At 36.5% G+C, this 24,327-nt stretch overlaps 4 protein-coding genes across 5 annotated transcripts; all 4 read right to left on the bottom strand.

The window, feature by feature from the left end:
* Positions 1 to 1,181: 1,181 nt before the first annotated feature.
* LOC108865738 (putative disease resistance protein RGA3) lies at positions 1,182 to 2,966 on the bottom strand. Its single transcript, XM_048588607.1, has one exon. It carries the CDS (start codon positions 2,964 to 2,966, stop codon positions 1,182 to 1,184), a length of 1,785 nt encoding a protein of 594 aa, XP_048444564.1.
* Positions 2,967 to 8,333: 5,367 nt separating this feature from the next.
* Positions 8,334 to 9,830, bottom strand: LOC103929654. Its single transcript, XM_009338880.3, has 2 exons — positions 9,369 to 9,830; positions 8,334 to 8,999 (listed from the first exon to the last, which is right to left on the bottom strand). The coding sequence occupies exons 1-2, from the start codon at positions 9,653 to 9,655 to the stop codon at positions 8,522 to 8,524; spliced, it is 765 nt and encodes a 254-aa protein (XP_009337155.2). The 5' UTR covers positions 9,656 to 9,830; the 3' UTR covers positions 8,334 to 8,521.
* Positions 9,831 to 15,206: 5,376 nt separating this feature from the next.
* Positions 15,207 to 17,847, bottom strand: LOC103929653 (endoglucanase 16). Its single transcript, XM_009338879.3, has 6 exons — positions 17,532 to 17,847; positions 17,139 to 17,348; positions 16,856 to 17,056; positions 16,622 to 16,699; positions 16,371 to 16,520; positions 15,207 to 15,997 (listed from the first exon to the last, which is right to left on the bottom strand). Exons 1-6 carry the CDS (start codon positions 17,754 to 17,756, stop codon positions 15,410 to 15,412), a joined length of 1,452 nt encoding a protein of 483 aa, XP_009337154.2. The 5' UTR covers positions 17,757 to 17,847; the 3' UTR covers positions 15,207 to 15,409.
* A 1,327-nt stretch (positions 17,848 to 19,174) lies between these two features.
* On the bottom strand, positions 19,175 to 22,932 carry LOC103929652 (fatty-acid-binding protein 2-like). Of its 2 annotated transcripts, none has more exons than XM_009338877.3 (11): positions 22,776 to 22,932; positions 21,688 to 22,261; positions 21,374 to 21,581; positions 21,195 to 21,270; positions 20,997 to 21,099; positions 20,725 to 20,793; positions 20,298 to 20,334; positions 20,140 to 20,214; positions 20,010 to 20,061; positions 19,795 to 19,839; positions 19,175 to 19,640 (listed from the first exon to the last, which is right to left on the bottom strand). In XM_009338877.3, the coding sequence occupies exons 2-11, from the start codon at positions 22,155 to 22,157 to the stop codon at positions 19,543 to 19,545; spliced, it is 1,233 nt and encodes a 410-aa protein (XP_009337152.2). In that variant the 5' UTR covers positions 22,158 to 22,261; positions 22,776 to 22,932; the 3' UTR covers positions 19,175 to 19,542. The 2 variants fall into 2 exon arrangements, with proteins under 2 accessions (XP_009337152.2, XP_009337153.2); XM_009338878.3 differs by lacking the exon at positions 22,776 to 22,932 and adding an exon at positions 22,544 to 22,725.
* Positions 22,933 to 24,327: the final 1,395 nt, after the last annotated feature.

The following is a 24,327-nucleotide window of genomic DNA, read 5'->3' as shown; positions in this document are numbered from 1 at the left end:
AAGTAAGCAAAGCAATATGAAGATAACCGTAACTGATGCATACGTAAATTTCTGAAAATATAGAGCGCATATGTTACCAGGAGATGACGTTAGTAGACTCATAATTCTGATGTTTGGGATGTGAGAAATCTTGGGCCACTCCTCTCCACTGCCTTGTTTACAACGATCTGCAAGCCTGTAACAGTTGTTGATGACAAGCTCCTGCAGGGGTGTTTTGCAGAGGAAGTCTGGCAGTGTTTTTAAGGATCCACAGTGTTGAATTTCTAAGGAGGAAAGGCATGGCTTGATTGAAATTTCAGAACCCTCTTTGTTCCACCCTTCCGCGCCTACTTCCCACTCTTCCAACGCATCCATGGAGCGAATTCCGAGTTTTTTTCAACTTTGGGAAAAATGAGGATGATGATGATGTCAATGAAGTTTCATCTTTGTCTATTCCCAGAAACTCACCACTAACCTCTTTCACCTTCCTCAATCCCTCTAGAGACAGTTCTTCAAGGCGCGGCAGTTTCCCGAGAGGAGGCAAATACTTGCATTCACTCCATTCAAATAGATCGAGCTTTCTTAAGTTGTGCAAAAACATCAACCAACTGGGCCAGGTGTTGCCTGAATGAAACCAAATGCGTAAAGATTCCAGATTTTCGTGCGGTCGCAAGACATTCAGTATTTCTGTTGTGCTTCTTGTCTGCTTGTATCGGGCATGCTCACAATTAATTGTGAGATGAGTGATTTGTTTTTTTTCCCACAGTTGTGCTTTTTCAATCTCCCTCTCATCCTCCACATTCCCCTTGAACTTTGTGAAGAGACAGCCCTCAAAGTTCAAGAGTTCCAGATCTCCCAGTTGTAATGCTGCTGTAACCTCGTCGCCACCACAAGACACAACACACGCATCTATTTTTTTCAATTTTTTTAATCTCCGAATCCCTTTTGGCAAGTACTTCAGGCTCAAACAGCCATTAATATAAAGGTGCTTTAAGCTAATCAACTTTTCCATGTTATCAGGTAATTTTTCAAGTGAATAACAGTAATTGAGGCGCAAGATATACAAATTGTACAACCCACATATACTGTCCGGCAATATCTTCAAATTCCCATTCAATGACAAATCAATATACCTCAAATGTAACAATTCACCAATTTCCTTCGGGACTTCTCTTATGTTATTTCCTCTCAAATTTAATGTCCTAAGACATTTTTGTTGTAGAATAAAATTTGAGTCTGAAGTATGAATAAAGAATTGTGAGCGTACATAGATTTTTGCAATTGTGATGTGCATTAGATGGTTGGAATGGCTTACCATGTTCCAACACTAACGTCAAATGGTGAACCTTTTCACCCAAAACCTCTAGTTCATTACCAACACCTTCAACGTCGTTGATCAAACATTCGTTCTTGGTGAGACATTGTACAAAGTCATGAACGATATCATGCATTTTGCAGCCCATAATTTTACCCTTGACACTATCTTTCTCAAAATCTTGAAAAAAGGATTGTACTTTTAAGTTATCAAAAAATGCTTCACCAATTTCTCCCTTATCTTTATTCTCTTTTGAATTAAGATAATCTTGTGCCATCCAAAGATTAATCAAGTCTTCTCTCTCAAACTTATAATCTTTAGGAAAACTAGCACAATATAAAAGACAAGATTTAATTGATGGGGCCAAATCATAATAACTTAGTAGCAGTGGTTGGAAAACTTTTTGCTCCATCTCTTCTCGATCCCATATCTTACTATTCAAGACACCTAGCCATTCCTTCTTCGTTCTCTTGTTATGCATGAGACTGCCTAAAGCTTTTGCAACGAGAGGCAAACCCTTACATTTCTCCACCATTTTCTTACTAATATCTTCAAACGCCTTAGACTCATCTACATGCCTACCAAAAAATACCATGTGGTTGAAGATTGACAAACAATATTCGTTACTCAACTCTCCTAGATTGATCATGTCACTTGTTGCTCTCATCGTATCAACAACATCACGTTGTCTTGTGGTTACCAGTATTCTACTACCTTTAGCACCACTTTGGACAAGTGGTACCCTTAACTGTTCCCACTTTTCATGATCATGAGTCCACACATCATCTAGAACAATGAGAAATCTCTTGCCCTCGATGGATTTTGACGTACACTCCAAGACATGGCTCAACTGATCATTTGAACTTGGAGTGTTATCACCGGTTATTGCTTTGACAATCTTAATCACATCAAAAGGATCTGAGACACAAACCCACACTCTCTTTTCAAAATAGGCAATAACATTGTCATCATGATAAACTAGTTGGGTCAAGGTTGTCTTACCCATTCCTCCCATCCCTAAAACAGGGATGACAAGGACCCCCCTATGGTCTTCTCTACCATCACTCAACAACTTTGTTATCAAAAAATCTTTTTCTTTTTCTCGACCAAAAACCTTGGACATGTCAACAAAGTGAGAAGTCTCTTGTCGTTTAGGTACTTGTTGAATGCCGTTTTCATTGAGTTGAAACACAAGCGTGTTTCTTCTTTGCTCATCTATCACACTTAGCCTATCGTTCAGATCTTTTATCTTAAGCACAATGTCATGGCGAAAGATTACCTCTCTAGCTTTGCGAAAACAAAAGCAACTAGAGGAAGCAGAGAAAGTTACCTTCTTCTTCTTCTTCTTCTTCTTCTCAAGAACAACAGCATTTTCAGCTTCTCGTTCTTGCTGCTCAACTTGTTGTCTCAGGACATCAGTATTCCACTCGTCCAGCACGTCCACCATCTCGAAGGATATGTTCTTCAACTTATCCAACCAGATTCTGACACTGGCCTTCTTCACTTGTATTTGCTCCGCATCTTCGAGAACAGCTTGAATGCCTATGAGTTTGGCAGCGAAATCTTCAACTTCTTTGGTGACGTTCAAAACAAGTTTCACCTCTTCTGCTACGTATTCGTAAGCTGTTGAAGTTAGCCGATCCAGTAGCATGGAAATGAGCCCGTCAGCCATCTTTCAGCCTCTCTCCAGAAATGGGGTGACAGTGAAAGAAACAAATAGGGAGTCTGTAGACGAAGGATGGATGAACAAGAAATGCAGTGCTGAATATGCGGGTGTGCCGTTGCTTTTGCCTGGCTGCTTATAAAACTCCAAGTCAAATTAGTTTTGAAGGGGACAGACAATCTTCCGCCTTTGCTGGATCTCAATTGGGTAATGTTAAAGAAATTAAATTTAGAGATTGAATTTGCAAACTAAATGATGTGTCATCGATAAAAACAAACAAGTTTATGAACGTTTAAGTAATAAATCAATCATTAACTTTCATGTCTTTTAATTCTCAAAACTTTATCTACGAATTTAATCTCTTTAACATTACCGCAATTATAATATAATCCAAAGTTTTAACTTTTTTTAATGACAATTACTTGAAAGTTGTGAAGAAAAAGACAATAAGGAAATATAATTAACGCTATGGAGCGTGAAAAATCACAGAAATGAGTGCCTGTGCCGACTGCCGAGGCCACTTTTGGTCCTAGAAATTGTTTAACAATTGAAACCGAAAAAATTGAGGGAACAGAGAAACGCGTGATGGTTGTGATGTCTTATTCTATGGAGGACAACTCCAATTCACATCGCACCCTAGCAATAAAGTAATTGAATACATCGAGGTTTTTACGGTAAAAACAAGATTCTTTCTCTTAAATTGTGAAATTTATTCTTAAAACAATTTGTAAGCCAAAATCTTCAACTTCATGATTTTCGCAAACGATTAATCCAGAATATGCAAATCACATACCTTAATGATTAGCTTGTCAAATGTCATCTACAACTTGTATCCTTAGCGGTCCGTAGATGAGCTGTTGTTGTGGAGGAAATTGAGTTTCTCTCTCTAGTCGTGTTTGCACGCTAAAACCCTAATAAGTGTTTTCAACATATAATTAATTATCATCACAGTAATAAAATATGAAACCAACTTCATAATTTGACCAATAAAATTACTTCCAAATCAATATTTGTTTTTTTTAGTACATCAATATTTTTATACTAAGGAGAGGGGGAATTCGGCAAAACCACATAATGGGTAGCCTAATTTGGTTTCGAATTCACCATCCACAAGATTCAAACCTGAACAGAGAAATGCTACCAGACCGTAATACTGAGTGGCTCCAAATCAATATCCGTTGAACCTAAATATATCACACATGAATTATTCCATATATGGACCACACTAAAATATTGAAATATTCTTACACAAGCAGGCGTGCTCACATTCTCACAAGAGTCTTCCGCCTTTGATGGATCTAAATTATAATATAATCCAAAGTTTAACATCCTTTAGGGACCATTAGTTGGAGAGATTTTTCAGTGTGACCGTCACATAAGGTGGTATATCATGTGTCCCTATATAAATAGTGGGTTATATGTGTTAAAAGGTTAATAACTTAAAAATTAAAATTTTTCACCACTTACATAAACATACATGGTGTATCATCCGTATTCCGGCCACAACTAAAAATTTCTCTGTTAGTTGGAAGTTGGTGAAGAAAAAGCCAATTAGAAAATATAAGTAACGCTTTGGAGTGTGAAAAATCACAGAAATGAGTGCATGTGCCGCGACTGCCGAGGCCACTTTTGGTCCTAGAAATTGTTTAACAATTGAAACAGAAAAAATTGAGAGAACAGAGAAAAATGCAGGATGGTCGTGATGCCTTATTCTGTAAACAACTCCAATTCACACCCTAGCATTAAAGTAATTGAATCAATTGAAGTCTTTACCGTTCAAACAATTGGTAATATTATGAATAGTTCAGCATTTTTTTTCTTACAATGTGAAATTGATTCTCAACCCGACTTCTCACGTACATTTTTTCACGTTAGTACATGACATGCATTTTTTTTTTTGTTGTTGTTTGGATTGTGGTAAGATGAGGACAATTCATGTCACTACAAGAACATATTGTGTTATAGTGCAATCGAATTGACTTTCCTAGCTTGTTTTAAGTACTTTTAGCAAGTAGAGCTAAAAGTTTTTTCAGATAATCAAAAGTGTTTTAAGTGCGTTTGGAAGGAGTTGGGAGCTCTTGTCGAGTTTTTACTTAGAAACTACTTCCAGCTCAAGACTTGGGGAAATTTTTGTGGTCTCGTATTCTAAAAGGCTTTCATCTTTAGACAATGCCAGGTGATTGGGATTTAACCATTTCTAGCAGGTTCCGTGCATGCCAAGTTTTAAATTAAATTTTGAGTTATTCAGATGAAGCATGTCTCGTGAGTCTGGTCATGTTATATATGTTTAGATGGGAAGACATCTGATTGTTACCACAAAAAATTGAAGGAGATGTAGTAAATATCTCATGGGGCTGTACCAGTATATGATAGATTGATTCTAGCATGCATACAACCAGCCTATATATATCTATATATATATATATATAAATATATTTCTCATGTGATATTTGTGAGAGGTAGAAACGAGCAAAGAGTTCCAAATATTTGACAAATTTGACAGCAACACACACCCTTGCTGTTAAATTTGACTAATTTGAGAGGTAGAAACAACCAGTATATAAATATATTTCTTGTGATACTTGTGTATAGCAGCCCACACCCTTACTATTAAATTTGACAGCAACGTCAAATATTCTTCTTCGCCGAGCTCCTACTTCTTCCCCCATTTTCTAATTCGCCGATACAAATATTCTTCTTCGCCAAGCTCCTACTTCTTCCCCGTTTTCTGATTCGCCGATACTACCCAATAGTTGGTTTCCTCAGTTCCTCCAGGCTTACCAAAATCCCATCTTTTATTTTACCAATCCCCCAATCCTCCTCTGGTTTTTATAGGGTTTCCTTCATATATGTTCATCAGATTGGGGATTTGATTTTGTATTTTAATTTTATATTAATCTTTTGCTTAGCTTTTTGATTTTTAAATACTAGATTTCTGAATACCGAAGATTCTTATTTGGTTGTTTCCTTTGTTTTTCTGGGAAAATTCTTATCTGGGTTTTTTTTTGGGATACTTTCAAAGACCATCTCCAAAGGAAATATCAAATTTTAAACCTAATACCTATGTGACAATTTGACATCTTTTAAAATTTTAGTCTCCATCCCATATATCAAATTGAACTATTATTTTATTACATTATTGTTTTTTTATAATTTTTATTTTATATTTATATTTTACAAATCTCACCCCACATCTTCGAAGGTAAGAATTTTCCCAAAAAAACCCATATAAGAATTTTTCCAGGAAACAAAGCAACAACCCAGATAAGAATTTTCGGTTTTCCTCTTCAAGGGTTCAATTTTTCATTTGCTGCAGAAGCACTAACCAATATGGTATTCAGAAACCCAGTATTTAAAAATAAAAACCCAAAAAGCTAAGCAAAAGATTAATATAAAATTAAAATACAAAATCAGATCCCCAATCTAATGAACAGATATGAAAGAAACTCTAGAAAAACCACAGTAGGATTAGGGGATTGGTAAAATAAAAGATGGGATTTTGGTAGGCCTGGAGGAACTGAGGAAACCAACTATTGGGTAGTATCGGCGAATCAGAAAATGGGGGAAGAAGTAGGAGTTCGACAAAGAAGGATATTTGTATCGGCGAATCAAAAAATCAGGGAAGAAGTAGGAGCTTGACGAAGAAGAATATTCAACGTTGCTGTCAAATTTGACAGCAAGGTTGTGGCTGCTATTCCATGTCATGACACATCAAATTTGGTTCTCGGTTGGAAAATTTTGTTGCTACCTTTTATGACTGTTGAAGCTTATTTGAACATTTTGATAGCTCTTTTGGAGATGCTTGAAGAGGTGGGGTGGGATTTGTAAAATATAATTGTCTCGAATCAATAAGACAAATAGATAATTTAAACCGGTAATTAACAATTCAAAACCTGCATGCATAATATTATAACCAAATTAAAAAGCACAAAGCATAATCCCTAACTGATGAGGAAAATCTGCCCAGAATTTGCACAACCATGTTTTGGACCCAAGTCTCTTCCAAAACCAAATCTAAGAGATTTGTTTTCTACAAGAATTTAAACTTTGTTTTAAAATGAAACTATAGGGATTGTCAAACATTGGTTTGGACGAAATATAAGAGTTTCTCTGATATTTAACAGTTGTGTTAGAAATATTGACTATATATATCGATTTTAGCCTAAACTTAAGAGATTCTCCGACATAAGTGAAGTCTAAACTTCACTGCTCATTTTCATATCTTTCTCTAATTTTTTTTGGATATTTTCATAGAAATGTTGACCGTATCGAAGAAATTTTAATCACTGGGGTATTGGGTTACATAGGACAGGTATAAAATAGTATTGTTGGTTGTTTCTTGGTTGTTATTGTTGTTCTGTTGATGATAGGTGAGCAGGAAATACAAGACCTCCTGGTATATATGCCTTTTGCAGCCGGATGTTTCTAGTCTGTAGGGGCCTAAGTTCATGGCTTGTTGATTTGCAGAATATGAGAGGAGGAAGGAGATTATGCAGTGGTTGATCTTAATTATGTGCATAATTTGGAAGATTGGGAATGCTGCTGTTTTTACAGAGGCTGGAGGGGAGAGTTTGGAAGATCAGAAATTTGAAGGACGTTCGTTTCTGAATGCTAAATTATATGAAAGCCAACCCAGAATTAAGGAGTAGATAATTACACGCACAACAGCTGAAAACTAATCTTAAGAAGCCAAAAGTAATTAAGGGTAAACTAGGTATGAAAATAATCAAATCATACAAAATGCAAAGAAATAGGGTAACTTGCTTATGAGGATTCCCAATCATCGGACCTAATTCAGTAAGGAGTAAAAATTGGACTGTTCCCATAGAGACTCCTAAAAATGGACTTATTTATATCAAGTCTCTCTGTTTTGTTTTATTTTTATTTTTATTTTTTTTTTTCAGTAGAGCGATAGTGTTTTAAGTGAGTTAAATAGTTAATTGTTAGAGATTTAGTAGAGCGATAATATTTTAGTGGATTAGATAGTTGAACCAAGATCCTCTCCGGATCTAAAAAATCTAAGCCTAATGATAAAATAATCCGGACCGTTGAAATTTGATTTAACAGCTACGATTATTATAAGTTTTAGAAGCTCCCTATTTGTAACTGTTAGATCAAATTTTAACGGTCCGGATCATTTGATCTTTAGACTTAAATTTTTTAGATTCGGAAAAGATCTGGGTTCTAGATTGTTAATTGTTAGAGATAAAATAATCAGCAGAGATTGAACCCGCAATATTATGCATAAAATCGGTCTCTTTAGTGTTAGATAGTTAATTGTTAGTGCTGCCTAATCCATTGCTTCTGTCAAAGCTGCCCTCTTGAGAAACATTCAAAATTCTAAGCAAATTAACAATATTCGTGAATGCAAATCAGTTGTTGTAAAATGGGGTTATTTTACTCATTCAACATATGTACAAGTAACATCAGATTTTTGAAATTCTTCTACCCTTACACTTTTAATCAAAGATTAATTAGACTAGAAGAACCATATTTCCTGACAACACCATCGCAAACTCAGCTCGCTGCAGGCAGGAACACTGGCAAGATTCAAGTTAGGGTTTCTACACGTTCGGTTTCGTCGTGGAAGCCGCCGAGAATCGTGAAGCATTTACAATCGTAGCAACGGTACATTCTTGCAGATCAGCCAATGAATACGATCTCCAAGCTGCATAACTTCCTAGTGCACAAGCGTTACCCGGTGGGAGAGGTGGCCGCGGCGACGACGGATTTGAGCTCGAATTGGATTCCTCACTTGTGCTACTAGTACTGCTTTCCGAGCAGCTGCCCAGCTTCACAGCCAGAGCCAATGCGCTTCGACTGGACGGAATCGGCCTCTTTGAAATTCCGCCGCCATTGCTTCTCAGCGGGAAGGAGGTTCGGTTCTTCTCCCACATGTGGTTGGAGGCAAGGAGGTTCCTGCGTTTTCGGGTGTAGGCATTGTCTGGTTTTGCAAGCTCCTTGATGTTGGAAGAAGATGAAGCTTCTACTAGACTTGTGAAGGACTTGGATTTATAGTTGTAGTGCTTTGAGATCCCTCTCCTGCAATTTTTTCATAATTTCATCAGTCAAAAAGCACCGAACAAACTCCGATTACAGACGTGAATTAGGTTCGTTGATCAGTTTAAATTACGTTACATAAATTAGAGTAAATTAGAATATCGCTTTCTGTGACATGCATAACGCCCAACAGAAAAAAAGGTAGAAGACAGTATTTTATCATTTTAGTCTTATTTAAAGGAATTTTTATACGAAACAACCAAGATGATCAATGATGGATAAACTCAGAAATCACTTTGATCGATTTTAAATGACGAAAGTAAGAAGTTATGATAATTTTATAAACTATTTTTGAGTACATACCAAAGTAAAATTTGCAGTTAAAAATGAAAAAAAGATTTAACTGCTAACCTCATGGGTAAAACTTCCTCCAACTCGTTCATCATATCCAACGGACCTTTATACGAGCTCTGAGCCTCATCATTTTCGCCGCCGTCGTATCTCTCCGATTCATCGTCGCTGTTCTTCCCGATCGACGACGAACTCGAAGAAGAAACCGAAACCTCACCGGCGGGAACCCCCCGGCGGTTTTCCGGCGAGTCGAAGAGCAACCCACCACACGCGACCCCGCCGTGCGCGAACCCAGACGACGGCGCGATGCCGATCCTAGCCGCTGTGCTATTCAATGCAATCGACATTAATGTATCACAAACGCAACCTAAATCTGACAAATCAGGCAAAGTAATCGATTTGGGATTTCAACGGAGGGACGACCGATCGATGAGCGGCGGCGGATCTTGAGATTGTCGGTCGAAAGCAGCTTAGATTTGCCGGAGGAGGAAACGCATCGTGTTTCTCTTTTCATACACTTTGTTGTCTGGGGATTAATTTGTATATATAGCTTTAAGGTGGTTGAGATTAAGTGGTTGGATAATGATTAATTAATGCTTGAGATTAAGTGGTTGGATAATGTTTAATTATGCTTGATTATGTGATTAGGAGAGGATAATGTTCCTAATTAATTAATTTTATAATTAGTAAAAAAAATTGATGGCACTGCAGAGCCAGCACAGACTTTAGACTTTAGGCCTTATCCTCAAATCCCTTTGCCAACTAAGATGTACCTTGCAATATCTTTCAAGGAGCTGTCATCCCCTGCTTCGCATCCTATTCTACTTGCGCTGTTTCCATCTCGGTTCTTTACTCTTTACACTTTTTCAATCCTTTTTTTTTTTTTTTTCGTTTTTCTAATTTTGATCGAATAAATCAAAGATGAATCGAGTGATAGAACAAAAATAAATAAATTTGTATGTAAGAAAATCTTAAAAGTAAAAATATTCATTTTCAGCTTGAGATGTATAAAACATTTGACGGAAATTTTAATCACTAAATGATAACTTAATATCTTGATTTGATTAATCGATGTTTTTATATGCTGTGAAATGTTTTGAATTAACATTGTTTTTAACATCTCTAATATTAGAAAGTTAGAAATCATTTTAGACAAAATCATGTGTTTAGGGATAATTGTTTTTAATCTAGTCGAGTAATTCTTATACGAATTTGACAAAAGTATTTTGGCTAAAATGATTTTTGAAATTGACGTAACTCTTCACTTAGGTCTCTAAAATTTAAAATTGATAGAATTGGTTCCTGAATCTGTTGTCAATCATTTTGGTCATTCCATAAAAAATCTCTATTAAATAAGGAAAAGATGACAAAAATACGCTAAATTTTTGTCAACTTATTTTGGTCCATTGTTTATTAGTTTGATGGTAATTTCGTCATTTTGGTCTTATTTAATAGATATTTTTCATGACCAAAATGATTGACAGTTGATAAAGAAGAATTTCTATCGATTTCAAATTTTAGAAATTAAAATGAGGAGTTATGCAAGTCTTAAAACTATTTTGATTGAAATGCCGTTATATTTTGAATTTTTTAGTTGATATAGTAAAATTGTACAATATTAAATACTTCGAAACTTCGAGCCCTTAAATCCAATTTAGTTAAAACAAAAAAAGTTTAAATAGTGGTTGAACGATATCCAGTGCTCTAACATGATCAACATGATAGAATAAAGCTACAAGGGATTTTATTGGTCGAGATTTGGGGCCACCAAGAAAAGAGTTGCACCGGATAAAAATGGAAACTCCGTCTCCCTTTGGGAGTCAGAGACTTGGGGCGCATCCTACCTGAAAAACCGCCCACAGTTTGTTCTTGGCATGCCACGTTGAGTCATCAGAAGCTTCCACGTCGAAGAATGTGGTCGGCCCTCGGGAGGGAGAGAGTATTTATTTATTTTAGGTTTGTGTCGGGTTGGGAAGCCACCGGTCCTTCAACGAAAATCTTCTCCGAATCTTTTTGTGGAAATTCTAAAAATTTTAATTTGTGTTCATTTATCATATATCATGTACTTAAAAATTATTTTAAATATTTTTATTTAAAATTAAAAATAAACAATGCTGAACTAAAATTGATTTTACAATATACAATAAACGAATACAATTTAAAGATTCTTAAAATCCTTATAAGGATGATCGGAAGAGGAACCTTATTCCTCCTTCTTATCCTCGTCAGTTGTGACTGGTGAAGCTTATCCAAAAGGGAGTGGGTCCCCCACCATCTCCCTCTCTCTAAACCCACTTTTGAAATCGAATTCGGATAAGGTTTTGTTTCTTTGTCTACCCACCTTGATAAGTTAATTAATTCGGGGATCTTATCACAGATGATTTTCTGTTTCACCGACTCATTAGTTTGTAAACTTATCAATCTAACTTCACTTCTTAATATGGTGTTTATCATCCAACTTTATTAGTAACATTGTTAATATGCTGACTTGGAATATGTGGAGCCCATCATACTATAATTATTTGTCACTTGTATTAATAAAAATTCAATTTTATAAAATTGCTTAAATTTTTTAAAAGTATGGTGAATATAATTATTAATAAGAATATGATTGTGTAAATGTCACATTCCGGCCCGGGGGATCACTTCCCAGACCCGCTTCATCACCGTAGCACGATATTGTCCGCTTTGGGCACTACTCGCTTAACTTCAGAGTTCCCATGGAACCCGAAGCCAGTGAGCTCCCAAAAGGCCTCGTGCTAGGTAGAGATGGGAATATACATATAAGGATCACCCCCTGGGTGATGTGGGATGTCACAGTAAAACTAAGATAGAATTCGAAATAGAATTGGGAGATCAAATCTTCATAGATCTGTATTATTTATAAGGCAAAAAAATTCATCATGATTATTATAAATAAAAGTGCAAGATGAGGGGTGAACGCAAAATTATCAGAAATTAAAATGGATTTAAGTTTTATTTTTTCTTGTAGGGAAGGGCATTGGTTGAAATGATGATATTCCTTGTTGTGGCATCTTGCCGATGCTTGTAGACAATGATGGAAAAGCAAGGATTGATTTGTTTATGTAGTTGGTAGCTATATGATATACTTTTTGTAGAGGTCCTTGCGAATCATGGAGATTAATCAATCAATCAATCAACAGGGGATCTTATGGAGAATTAAAATCTTATAGAGATCAAAGAGAAGAAAGAAGAAAGAAAAACAAATTGGGTTTTAACCCAATTGGGCATGTCATATTACTTCACAGTTGTGAGATGAGCTTGTCGTTATAGAGACTCGACTACTACACCAACTTGTTCGACACCATTTTGATTATGCTCTCTAAAAGACACATTGACTGTAACAACTTTGTCACCAAAACACCTTAATTAATAGAACCAACTAATTAATTAACTTCTAATAGAGTGGTACTTTTCTTTCTGATGTTCAAAATATGTCTCAAGTTCTACTCTCCACTTATCCAATAATAAAATAACAAAAAAGATACAATAAGCCAATTAATCAATCCAATGCAATATCAATATTTGTTTGAATATATAGGAAGCCTACATATTTCTTCCTTTCATCATTCATTAATGATCAAATGTTTAAGCTTAGCATATTTTACACGAGTACATATAAACAATGCAACAATTCGAAGAAAGAGAAAGTTATAACTAGAGACGGAATAATGCTAGTTAATTAGCTTCTTTTTTTTTTTTTTTTTTTTTTGCTGGTTAAGTGTTGGTTTCGTCGTTTGTTTGCCTTCAAAAAAGACCATGTGGGCATTTTTGTGATGTCTCATAGTAGAGCTTCTTTGTCGGAAAAGTGTTGTGTTTTGCAAGTTCATCAGAAATTGACACAAAGTTTGGTTCTAATGAGCGTAAGTTATCTCTCCGTTTGTTAAATGTGGTTATGTGGGGTACATTTTATATTTCCTTTTTATTGTGTTTGTAATCATAAAATTGTATTCATGAAGGATAATATTCCTCGGTTTATTTGATTAGTAAAATTTTTATTACCTTAAAAATACAGATATACATATTCAAGTTAGACTAGTTAATTAGATTAATGTGCTCGTCTCTTTACTCTTTTTAAGTTCAAACCCCTTAGGCCATCTCTAATCGAAGGGTCCAGAGGGTCGAAAATAGCTCGAAAATCATCTCCAACCGAGGACTAAGCCAGAGGGCTCGTGGAATCTGAGAGGGCCCTACGGAATTTGAAAGGGTTGGAGGGCTGGCCAGAAAATTGATTAATCCTGTCGATTATACATTTATTGTATTTAATATAAATGTATTCTTGTCGGTTATTTTGAATCCAACGATTAGCTGACGTTAGCTAGCCGTTACTAGCTGGCGCCAGTTACCGTTGGATTCAAATTTTTTTTTTTAGGTTTTTTGACCCTTTTTTTTTTTAAAAAAAAAATTCTATTTTTTTTTCCTATAAATACCTAAACCATTCCTCACAAAATTTTCACCATTTCAATTCTCATATTTTCCTTCCTGTTTCAAAAATCTATCCTTCAATTTTTTTAATAATTTTGAAATGGCTTCGTCTGCAATGCAAGGTAGGGCTTAGACTCGAAAAGAAGATGAAGCTCTTTACAAGGCTTATAGATGGGTGTCGGAAGATAGTGTGAGGGGAAATTGTCAAACAAATAACTGTGTTTGGACTCATGTGTCCAAAAAATAGTTAGAGTTCTATGAAGGCACCACTCCAGTGAATATTCGAAACCACAAGAGTCGTTCTTCAAGATGGAAGAAACATCTTCAGCCAAGTTGGAACAAATGGCATCAAGCATTGTTAGCAGCCGCAAGTAGACATGAAAGCGGCGCTAATTACTACGACGAAGTAAATGTTTTCACAATTTATTTTAAATATTTAATTATATTACATTTAATTTCATATATTAATTTCCTTTAATTTTTTTCTAGGTACGCCAAGTGGAGGAATTGTATATGGAAGTTGTTGGGAAATTTGTAAAGGGTGGGTGTTATTTGAAGATCCACCACAGAGAGCTCCTACGTCAGTGTTCAGAGCTGCATCCTCAGTTGCAGATATGGATGAAGATGGATCTCCAACCATTCAACAAACAAGGGTAGAAAATCCATCTTCTGGTGAAAGTTCCATACCTAGGGCTATGGGACGAAACAAGGTGCAAAGGTTGAAGGAAAAGGGCAAGGCAAATGATGATTACGCCGCTCAACATGAAGTGGCGGCCTCATTGCGATTATTGGCGGAGCAAAATGCCCTTGAGGCGGAAGAAATGATGTGTAGGCATGAAGAACGAGCCAAACAAATACAAGAAGAGATGGATGATAAGAATATGGAAAGGAACACTTCGAATTACACTCCAATGAGTAAGACCTATTTTGATAGGAAAAAAAAAAGAAATTATGAGCCAACGGCAGTTGTTTACCTCTGACTATACTCCTACGATGGTAGATGATGAAGATGATGTTGATTATGTATATTAAATTTAAGTTGTAGTTTTTAAATTTACGTTAATGTTGTTTTTGAATTTAATTTGAAGTTTTTAAATTTAATTTGTCGTTTTTAAATTTTAGTTGTAGTTTTTAAATTTAAGTTGTTGTTTTTAAATTTAAGCTGTTGTAGTTTTTAAATTTAAATAATAAATTATGTTTGGTCCTATGGTCCTCGGTTGGAGATGGTTTTTTGTGACAGGGCTAAAACGAGCCATCTGGCCCTCGATTGGAGACGGAGGCAAATATGACCATATATTGTTCATTAAAATATTAATATCTTGAAAGACCAGAGGGCTAAAACGAGCCCTCTGGCCAGCCCTCGGTTGAAGATGATCTTACCATCATGATAGTTTAAATTCCCTTGTAAGAAATAAAATAAAGTTAACATTTTTTGAAGGAAAAGAACAAAAGGAAAACAGTTCATTAACTATTTTATATCACCATTTTACACCCTTCTTTCTACAGCTTTCCCTCAACAGAGGTACATTTTGTTTCCAAAAGTTTGCATCTAAATCCCAAAACCACTTTCTCTAGGTAAAATTGTATATAGAATGGTAATGGGATTAGGGTTAGGGTTTTGGACAACAGATCACCGGCCGTGCATGGATCTTTTCTTAGGCCGCAAGCTTCGCCAGCGGTCCGACCGCGAGCGAGTTCACGTAAGTGCATGGCTCGGTATACGACGACGCCCAACGTTTGTCCTCGAAGTTATCAAACCTATCGGGCCCACCGACGATGGCACCAGTCAACTCATTAGGGTTTGGCACATCCTTCTTGAACCAGTACACGAAGCTCATGGCGCAGTTAACGAGGCCGTTTTCCGCCTTCGGAACCGAAGCTCCTCTGTGGTGGGGTTGTTGGGGCGCGTTGGGTCCAAACCCGACCATGTAGGATCTCTTTTTGGGATTATCTCCCAACAAGTAGTCCATTTGCTTCTTGGCAAAGGCCATGAGGGCGGCGGAGTCGAACTCTTTGCCTCCGCAGTTGACTTTTTGGTTGTATTGGGCGAGGATGTCGCTGTAGACGGCGAATAAGTGGGCTGTTCCGGTGACGTATTGGGTGTTGGCTCCGTCTCTCAAGTGGACCATACCGCCCGGTGTCATTGTGATTTGGTGGTAAGGGCTGTCGGGGATGTTTGAGCAAATGTAACTGTCAGCTCCGTTTTTGTAGTTTTCTAGGGATTTTTCACCATCAAAGAACAGCTGCAAATAATTCACAAAATAAGACAATCAAATTAGTTCAATTAGCTAATATTGTTACTCTTACTATCATGGCTGATAATGAAATGTGTCAACGTTTTGCGAAGAAGTCTTGTGTAGACAGTAAGACCGGGTGGATAATTTGACAATCGGATCATGTAGCCTATCTAACTCATTTATCACAAAGGAGTGGAACCTTTGCATTTGAGTTAATTTGTACCTACGTAGGGCCCAGTGGTATCTAAATCCAGAAATGCCCCTTTCTTTGTACAAGGGTTAGACAATTCATCTGGTTTGATTGTCAAACACAAGAACTTTCCATGCGGTACGACGAATGATAAGTTGAGATGGTACGAATTTATTTGTAGATAATTACCTTGGCGAGGAGGACTTGTGCTCCGGCGTATTTAAGGTCCCAGCTGAACTCAGACACGGTGGCGCTGATGGCTTCTTCTTGAATGTACTTGAGATACACGGGCCTCTTTGTGGCAATGTACAACCATGTTGCTGCCCACAATAGCTCATCCTACATTTTCCAGCAATTCAATTTTCTTTTAGTACCAGAAAATACATTCAATAATTTGAACTAGAATTGAATTTCAGAGGGATAGAGTTGAAGAAAATTACATTATAGCCAGAGTAAGAGCAGTAGAAAGGGCACTCTCCATCGTAAGTTCCCTTATGGGCCTTAGCCATTTGAAAGAGCTACAAAGAAAAACAATGATTAGAAGAATTTGATATATGTACACACTGATTAGTACATCAACAGTTGAAAATTCTGTAATCAGTTTTATTTGTGCATATGTTACGCTTGAAAAAAATTAAAAATAAATAAAATAAAAAATAATAATAATAACATACGAGTTTGGCTTTGTTGAGTAGCCTACGAGCATAGGCACGATCTATTTTTCTGAACACAACTGCAGAGGCAGCCATGGCGGCTGAAGTTTCAGCTGCAATTTCAGTTCCAGGTGTTTTATCATCAATCTTCAACACAGTTCTTGGTGTTTGCATATCTTCAGGTCTAGTCCAACATTCATGGTCTTTATTTGGGTCTCCAACCTTTAAGAATTTGATAAATAACTAGCACTAATTACTTTATAGTTTTAAAAATAATGAATACCAACTTAATTAATTCCTATACCTGAACGTATAATCTGTTTTTGCTGGTGGCTTTGAGAAAATAATCAGTGCCCCATTTGATGCCGGCAAGAACGTTTTCCAGTTCTCCAGTAGCTTGGAGCTGTTGCCTGTAAAACATGGCAGCCCACGACAGAGTTGTGACGGTGAATGCCATCGGAAGACCGTACTTGACGTTGTCCCCGGCATCATAGTATCCTCCAGCAAGGTCGACCTGCATTAAAAGAAAACATTCAAATTACAAAAATTTAAACAAAAGTTAGAGAAATTATTTGTATCTGACCCTCATACATGACTTGCTCACGAACGTTCATGCGACGGTAAGATACAAAACGTAATCATTACTCAAAGGAAGAGTGAGAGAGAGAGAGAGAGAGAGAGAGTTAGAGAGACGAACATTTGCTTCTTTGCCGTCATCGAGGGCGGAGTCGCCTCTCCATGCAGGTCTATGATTGGGAGGGAGTTTCCCTGATCTTTGAGCCTCAAGGAAAATAATGGACTTGGTGAGGGCGTCCTTATAATTGAAACCAGTGCCATGAACACTAAGAAAAAGTCCTTGGGAGATAGCAAGGCATGCCACAACGGCGGCGACGACGCCTCTTCTTCTAACAAACATTTCCATATAATTTTCGAAAACTCAGATGCCAAAACACTTTTGAAAAGAAAAGAAACCCAACTTTACAATTGAGAAAGCTGAAAAAAGAAGGGATGGGGTGAAGAAGCCCACAAATGGTGCATACTTTAATAGTCAAACTAAATTAAGGGGGAAGAAGATCAAAGTGATTGGTTGTGTTTTTCTGGTTGGTGGTTAATTTGTTTTGGGAAAATAGATAATTTTATGACGTGGTATTTAACTGGCGGCTCTTGTTAACCAGTTTTGGTTTGTGATGGCGGGAAAATTGAGAATTGAGCCAGGTTTAGAGAAGATAAGCTAATTTTGTGTATGGTCGTGGGATTTTGGGTGGAAGAGGAAAATTGTGGGGTTGGAACCAAACATTTTTAATTTAAGGTTTTACTATACTTGAATATATCGTAGATGTTTACTTGGTTTGGTTGGTTTTTACTTTTTTTTGCTAGCATTAGAGGGTCCAAAATAGTAAGGGGACGGGAGAGTTCAAAACTATTACAAAAATTTAGAGGAGAGGAGTTTCAAACCCGAGTGCATGAGTAGAAACTCATCATCCTATCTGCTGAAGTTTTCTTAATTTTTGGGAGATTTAATTCTCCTTATCATAAGCTTATCTAATTTGGAATCAGATGATAAGGGAGTTCGGACTCTGACATAAATGAACAAAAATATTGTTTTAATCAACTGACCCAACTCTAACAAGAAAAAGTGTGTGAGAACTTCATTGGTTTAGGGAAGGCCAATGACCTAATAGCTTAGTGGTATCTCCCCGATGCCTTGTATTTTGAGTTTTTGACATGAAGATATGAATTCAAGTCCTAGTAAAAAGGTGTAACAGGTCACATGTTTATTGCTTCCATATTATGGACGGCAAGCTTTCAAATTTGACTAAAAAGTATGTTTATAGGACAATTTATAGCCCATGGGAAGCATGTAACATGATGGACGGCAAAATTTCGATAGAGACGGTTCAAATGAGTCAAAGAGCCGTTTCACTCTAACTAGTTATAGGTATAGTGGTCATAATTTCGGATCTCCATGCCTAGTTGATTAAAAATTCATGAGTTTGTATCATTAATTGGAACGTTAAGGAAAAAATTGAGCGGAAAGTTGTTCTAAAATGGCTATCCCGTTGAGTAACCGGCATAGACCTTGTTTGGCTTTTTTGCTAAGATCAAGTGTAGGATATGTGTTCATCAATAACACACATGGTATTTTAATAAGACTCGCAATTTGAAACCAACATGAATATAGGGCTTGATGGTACACAACAGTTCATTAGTACGAGTTCCTGTATAATTACATTATTGTTTTTATATCGTTTTGCATGTTGATCAACTGATACTGGTATAAAACAATAAAGCCAAACAAGACCCATTTCCACCAACTAGGGTAGGGATGAAGGAAATAAGTTAAATGAAAAACTGTGTAGCATATAGTAAACATATGCATATACCATTAAGAAGAAACCAAACTATTCTTATGGGACTTGTTCTTTCAGTAGCTACAATTTGAAGCTGATGATTTTTTTTTCTAGGGGCTGTCATCTAACGTGTGCTAAGCTATAAAGAATGGCGCATTTCGCAAGAAAATAATCGCTATCCTAGGAGCCGGCGAGGTCACTGATTGCCCTTGTAATGCTTTCCAGCCACATCAACGTCTTCAACATCTGGCACTGTTGAGCTGATGTCTGTGAACGAAAAATACGGCTAAGCACTCAGCAGTTTCACCGGATTGGCAACCACTTGCCCTTTAAAAAGATAGGCAAGGGAGACACATTTCAGCAACTTCGTATAATATTGGCGACGTTTCTGCCAATCTCTTCTTTTGTTTGCTCTGACACGGGAACATCTCCGAGGTACATGTCAAAGAAGGCCCCTGACAGTAGAACTTTGTGCATCAGAAATCTATCCTCGGAAAAGTATATGATTGGATTCTTTTCACCATATTCATTGAGACTTGATGAGATATAAAAATGTACCAAGGAGAGAATCGAAATAAAATGGATGGTTCAGAAGGAAAATTCACTTACTGCATAGATCCTTGCTGTGGACTGCTCCAATCTGATTACCTTCAACTGCAAAATTTCATACAAAATGCTAAGCAATCAACAAATTTTAACAGCAAATTTGAAGCATTACAATGTAAAATAGAAATGTGAAAAGAAGTGTTGGACGGTTCTGGGGTCTTGTCAAGCCTGTATACTTTGTGCTCAAATTGACATTTGGTTAAGCAATCACCACTCACTTTTAGTAATTAAGTTTCCATTGGCCGTGCGTTGAAAATCGATTGTTGTTCCCTGAAATATTCGAGACCGTTAATGTAATTCAGTGAACAAAGTGGTATAAGAAAGGATGCAAGAATAATATAGTATTACCAATGGCAAAGGAATATCTTGTGTAAAGTTTGAACCGAATGTTCTTATGCAATGATAGTCAGTCTCTGGGTTTGTCTGAAAGAACCAAAGGACAAGAATTAGCAAATAACAGATCAGAAACTCTAAAAAAGAAGATTCTAGAAAGGGAGATGATTTACCTTCACTAATCGGTCTCGAAGGGATTTCTCAAAGGCACTGCATCAAATGTAATCAGAAGTACATAAATGAGAATTAACAAATTTCAATTTTCAACATTGCTGTAACATGTATATACTAGGATACATAGCGAGGAAGGAACAAGGCTAACTTAGCAGAAGCTAAGCTTACGTAACATGGCAAAGTAACTTGCAAAACCACTTTCTCACAAACACACCACCCGTTTCAAGGCCTATCCAAGCCACTACGAAATATGGAGCGAACCTATATGGTATACTAACAATGATGACATCAGAGACAGGGATTATGAGTGTTTAAGAACCGTAATCCTAATGAAAGCCTCAAGATTGTGTCTCATCTCAATTAAAATAGGGACATCCAAAACCCAAATAAATATCCAAGGATGTACAGAACAGAAATGTAACTTACTCTCTCACAGTATCGATTTTGATCCCGTTGCAATTAACCACAAGCCTAACTGTCATATCAATATCCGCTCTGTAGGGAAAAAGAAAAATGCAATGAGTAGTAGAAATCTGATCAAATACTGGAAACTAAGCAGCGGGCAATAAATAAATAATAAAAAATGTGAAGTATTTAGTATCTGCTGATTTAATCGATCTTCATTTACCAGAAAAAAATGGACAAGAAAAATAGAGAAAATTACACCATGTAGCATGGATCGTGATAGTTGTCATTACCTGAGAAGATCCTCATAGAAATCATGGCGTTTGTTTAGTTCATCAACTGAAATGGATGCATATTTTGCCCCCAATTGCTTGCAAACCGAGTGAGGATGGACATCTACATAGAAAGAATAGATAAATAAATAAAAGAGTTAACACAATGGATGCAAAAAGTTGCATACTGGAAGTAACATACAAATACTAATAACTTACAAAACCCAAATGCGTATATCTTCAGAGATTTTATTTTGATTATCGTCATTGTTTTGGATCCAGTTCCCACAAGGACCTGCAACAGTACACAATGTCGATATTAAATCACGTAACTGAGAGGATCTGAACACAAACCTGGCAGCCTTGCACTAAAGAAGAACAAAAGGACAAGCCCCAACCTCTGAACTTAAACTGGAATTACTCTCTCCTGTTAAAACATTGTCCAAAATCATAGGAAACTCAGTGCCGGTTTTAGGTTCCACTGCTTGTTTTCTCCAGTCCAAGTCGGGAAATGGTAATCCTGCACATCTGTGATGCTCAACCTCACAAGGCTTTTGGTCCATGACATCCGTATTCTCCAATGGAACAGCTAGTACATTTGATGATCTGGTGGTAATTAACAACGAAAACGGTTTGTAGTCAACATCAAAAGCAGAACCCATGGGAAATTTACACTTCAAATCTACTCCCTGGTATAGGCTTAAGAACTTACAAGCTGCCGAAAGGAGGTACAAGTCCAGCAGCTAACGAGAGCATGGGATGTGAATGCAGCTTTTCACCTTCTCTGTGCAGGAATTGCATCACAAAAGCCGAAATCTTTCCAAAAACAACTGCATTAGCAGATTCTCCTCTCAATGCAAATCCAAAGTGAAATCCTTTAAGATTATGTCGACCAGAAGTAAAATGTTTAACTTGTGGCGAAGAAGTGGAGCTTCCAGGTTCAGAATCATGCATATTACGCTCTATCTCTCTAGTAGCATTTGTATTGGGTCCACTAGAGAAGAAGAATAGTAAAGAACCAGCAAGTTTTGAAACGTGGTTAAATGCTCCTTCAAGAGCTAAACTTCCGGGAACATGAAAGTATCTACACTGGTGCAATGAATTGTCCGCCAATGAACTAAAATGTGAATTGTATGGAGACCCTTCATCGAAATCCATGAACCCGAACCGCTTAATCCTCATGTTTTGTTATGTCCTAAGATCCTACCCTAATTGGCTCTTAAAACTTCCTCAACACAAAATTGAGTTTAAGATATAAATCAAGATGGATACGATACGATATACACCTGCAGAAATTCACATGGAAGTTCAGAAAATGAACAAGAAAATTCATGCATAACAACATTAACAAGAAATGTAACAGTGCAGTTTAGAAACATTGCTTCTGGGATCAATTCATATAAACTTTTCAATCAATTCCAATGACATAATTAAAGCAAATAATTTGATATTAGCGGATGCAATTCATAATCCAAAACCCAAATCCCTAACCATCAATTTCAAGTTTCAACATTCCATCAGAACAATTTGACAAATTCTGACAAATTAATGAAAAAGCAAGTTCACACCTTTAATCAAAAGCGAATTAGTTGTTCTTGGAAAGAATCACAGAAAATTGGAAAAGAGAAATGGGAAAGCGAGAAAATGCATGCAAATGGATTTGGGAAAAGCACTTTTCTTTGTCATTCGCTTTTGGCCTTCAAGTTTTCTGCGTTTGCGCATTTCCTCATTTTCTCAAGAACCAAACAGAAAACAAAAAGCACCCAGATAAAAGAAATGAAATATCACAAGATTAAGAACCTGGGATTGCAGCAATCGAGCTTCTGGGGCGAAAGATCAATTGGGCTTTTGTTCCGTTTGATCTTCGGTGCTTCTTCTGCATGCAAAAAGTTGGGTTTCTTCTGTAATTTTAAAATTCGGGAATAAAGCGGAGAGAGAAAGGAATATATGCTTTGGCCACGAAAGTTTTCTGTGAACAAATAAGAATTCGGCTAGCGAAATGACGATTATGTCCTTGGGTGTTAGCCGTCAAAGTTGTCTTCAACCTTCTGTCCTTTTCGAACACGTGTGTTCAAATCCAGTTGGCAGACGTGGTCGGTTGCGATTGCCTTTTACATTTAAGGAGCATATGTGCTAACTGCCATAAATTACGGCGTATGCTAATTATATGTTACGTATGCTTTCATCGAACTTTGATTTATTATTTTTATTGAAAAGTAACATTTAACGTGGACTCCCTGGAGCATCACTCTCATCTCAGAGTTTAACATCAATTCTCGTGATAACGTTATATAACATTATGCCAAAAACATGAGTTGCAGGGAATTCATGAAGAGTCATACTTTTGAGGAAGTCTCCTTAGCGTTTCTCATTTTTGCTCAATACTCCCAAGTGATGGTATGTTTACCATCATATTTATCATTATTAGAAGAGTTTAAATTTCAAGACCTGTTTAGTGAATAAACATAAATCTCAAAATTTAAACTGTGTATTTATTTGAAGGTGGTGAACAAAAATGGAACCATTAAATAAAAGTACCTCCCAAGAAATTGGAACAAATGCATGGAACTTGGGGAGTTTTGAAAAATGATATTCTTACTATCTAATTATATCTTTCTAATAGAGATAAGACATACATGTGTCGGTGGATCTTACAATAATATATTGGAAAGATGGTGCAAATAAATAATAAGTGTATATAATTTTGGTTTGGACTTCTGGGTAATATAAAATATCTTCAAAACTCCTTTTTGGGGAAAAAAAGGCGCACGGATGGGAAAAGTAATAAAACCCTACAACATAAGCACGCGAGGGGTGCTAAACTCAAGCTTTTCATGTTTTAAATTTTTCCATAAATACATGGCAATGACATGTGTTGTTGAAAATTCTCATCGTGCATTTGAAGCTAACGTTTCGGCAAAATTGTTTTGTTCCTTAGATACCGAACTATTTTATTCTACGTGCATTTAAAGTGCATTTCTCGCGTGTTTTTTTATCGATTAGGGTTTTTAAAGAACATGGATACGAGTAATGAAGAAAGATTGTTCAAATACGAAACATCTAAGTTTGATGATTTCATGTACGAGAAATGATATTCGTGCTTTTATTTGCTCCATTTCATCTCTTCTCTTGAACCATTTATTAATTTATTCATTCTAACAAGAGATTTTTCAATATAATCGGCACACGATGTGATACACCAAGTGTTATTATACAAATGGTGGGACATGTATGTTAAAATGTTAATAACTTAAAAAATAAAATTTCTCATCACTTATATAAAAACAAATGATGTATCACCCGTATTTTTGTCACAATAAAAAATTTCTCCAATCTAACATCTAAACAAAAA

Source organism: the organism of the source record quoted next, unplaced genomic scaffold (assembly GCF_019419815.1).
Source record: "Pyrus x bretschneideri cultivar Hongxiangsu unplaced genomic scaffold, Pyrus_bretschneideri_v1 Contig28, whole genome shotgun sequence".
NCBI lineage: Eukaryota > Viridiplantae > Streptophyta > Magnoliopsida > Rosales > Rosaceae > Pyrus > Pyrus x bretschneideri.
This window is presented reverse-complemented; position numbering and strand designations above follow the sequence as displayed.

What these genes read in the sequence shown, in the direction of transcription:
- LOC103929653 (XM_009338879.3), bottom strand. Translation starts at nt 17,756, where the DNA reads ATGGAAATGTTTGTTAGAAGAAGAGGCGTCGTCGCCGCCGTTGTGGCA. An exon ending in AAAACAGATTATACGTTCAG is followed by an intron (nt 17,057 to 17,138) that starts GTATAGGAATTA and finishes AAATTCTTAAAG; the next exon opens with GTTGGAGACCCAAATAAAGA. An exon ending in TACTCAACAAAGCCAAACTC is followed by an intron (nt 16,700 to 16,855) that starts GTATGTTATTAT and finishes TTTTCTTTGTAG; the next exon opens with CTCTTTCAAATGGCTAAGGC.
- LOC103929652 (XM_009338877.3), bottom strand. Translation starts at nt 22,157, where the DNA reads ATGAGGATTAAGCGGTTCGGGTTCATGGATTTCGATGAAGGGTCTCCA. An exon ending in GATATACGCATTTGGGTTTT is followed by an intron (nt 21,100 to 21,194) that starts GTAAGTTATTAG and finishes CTTTCTATGTAG; the next exon opens with ATGTCCATCCTCACTCGGTT. An exon ending in TGGAAACTTAATTACTAAAA is followed by an intron (nt 19,840 to 20,009) that starts GTGAGTGGTGAT and finishes GAAATTTTGCAG; the next exon opens with TTGAAGGTAATCAGATTGGA.
- LOC108865738 (XM_048588607.1), bottom strand. Translation starts at nt 2,966, where the DNA reads ATGGCTGACGGGCTCATTTCCATGCTACTGGATCGGCTAACTTCAACA.
- LOC103929654 (XM_009338880.3), bottom strand. Translation starts at nt 9,655, where the DNA reads ATGTCGATTGCATTGAATAGCACAGCGGCTAGGATCGGCATCGCGCCG. An exon ending in GAGGAAGTTTTACCCATGAG is followed by an intron (nt 9,000 to 9,368) that starts GTTAGCAGTTAA and finishes AAAAAATTGCAG; the next exon opens with GAGAGGGATCTCAAAGCACT.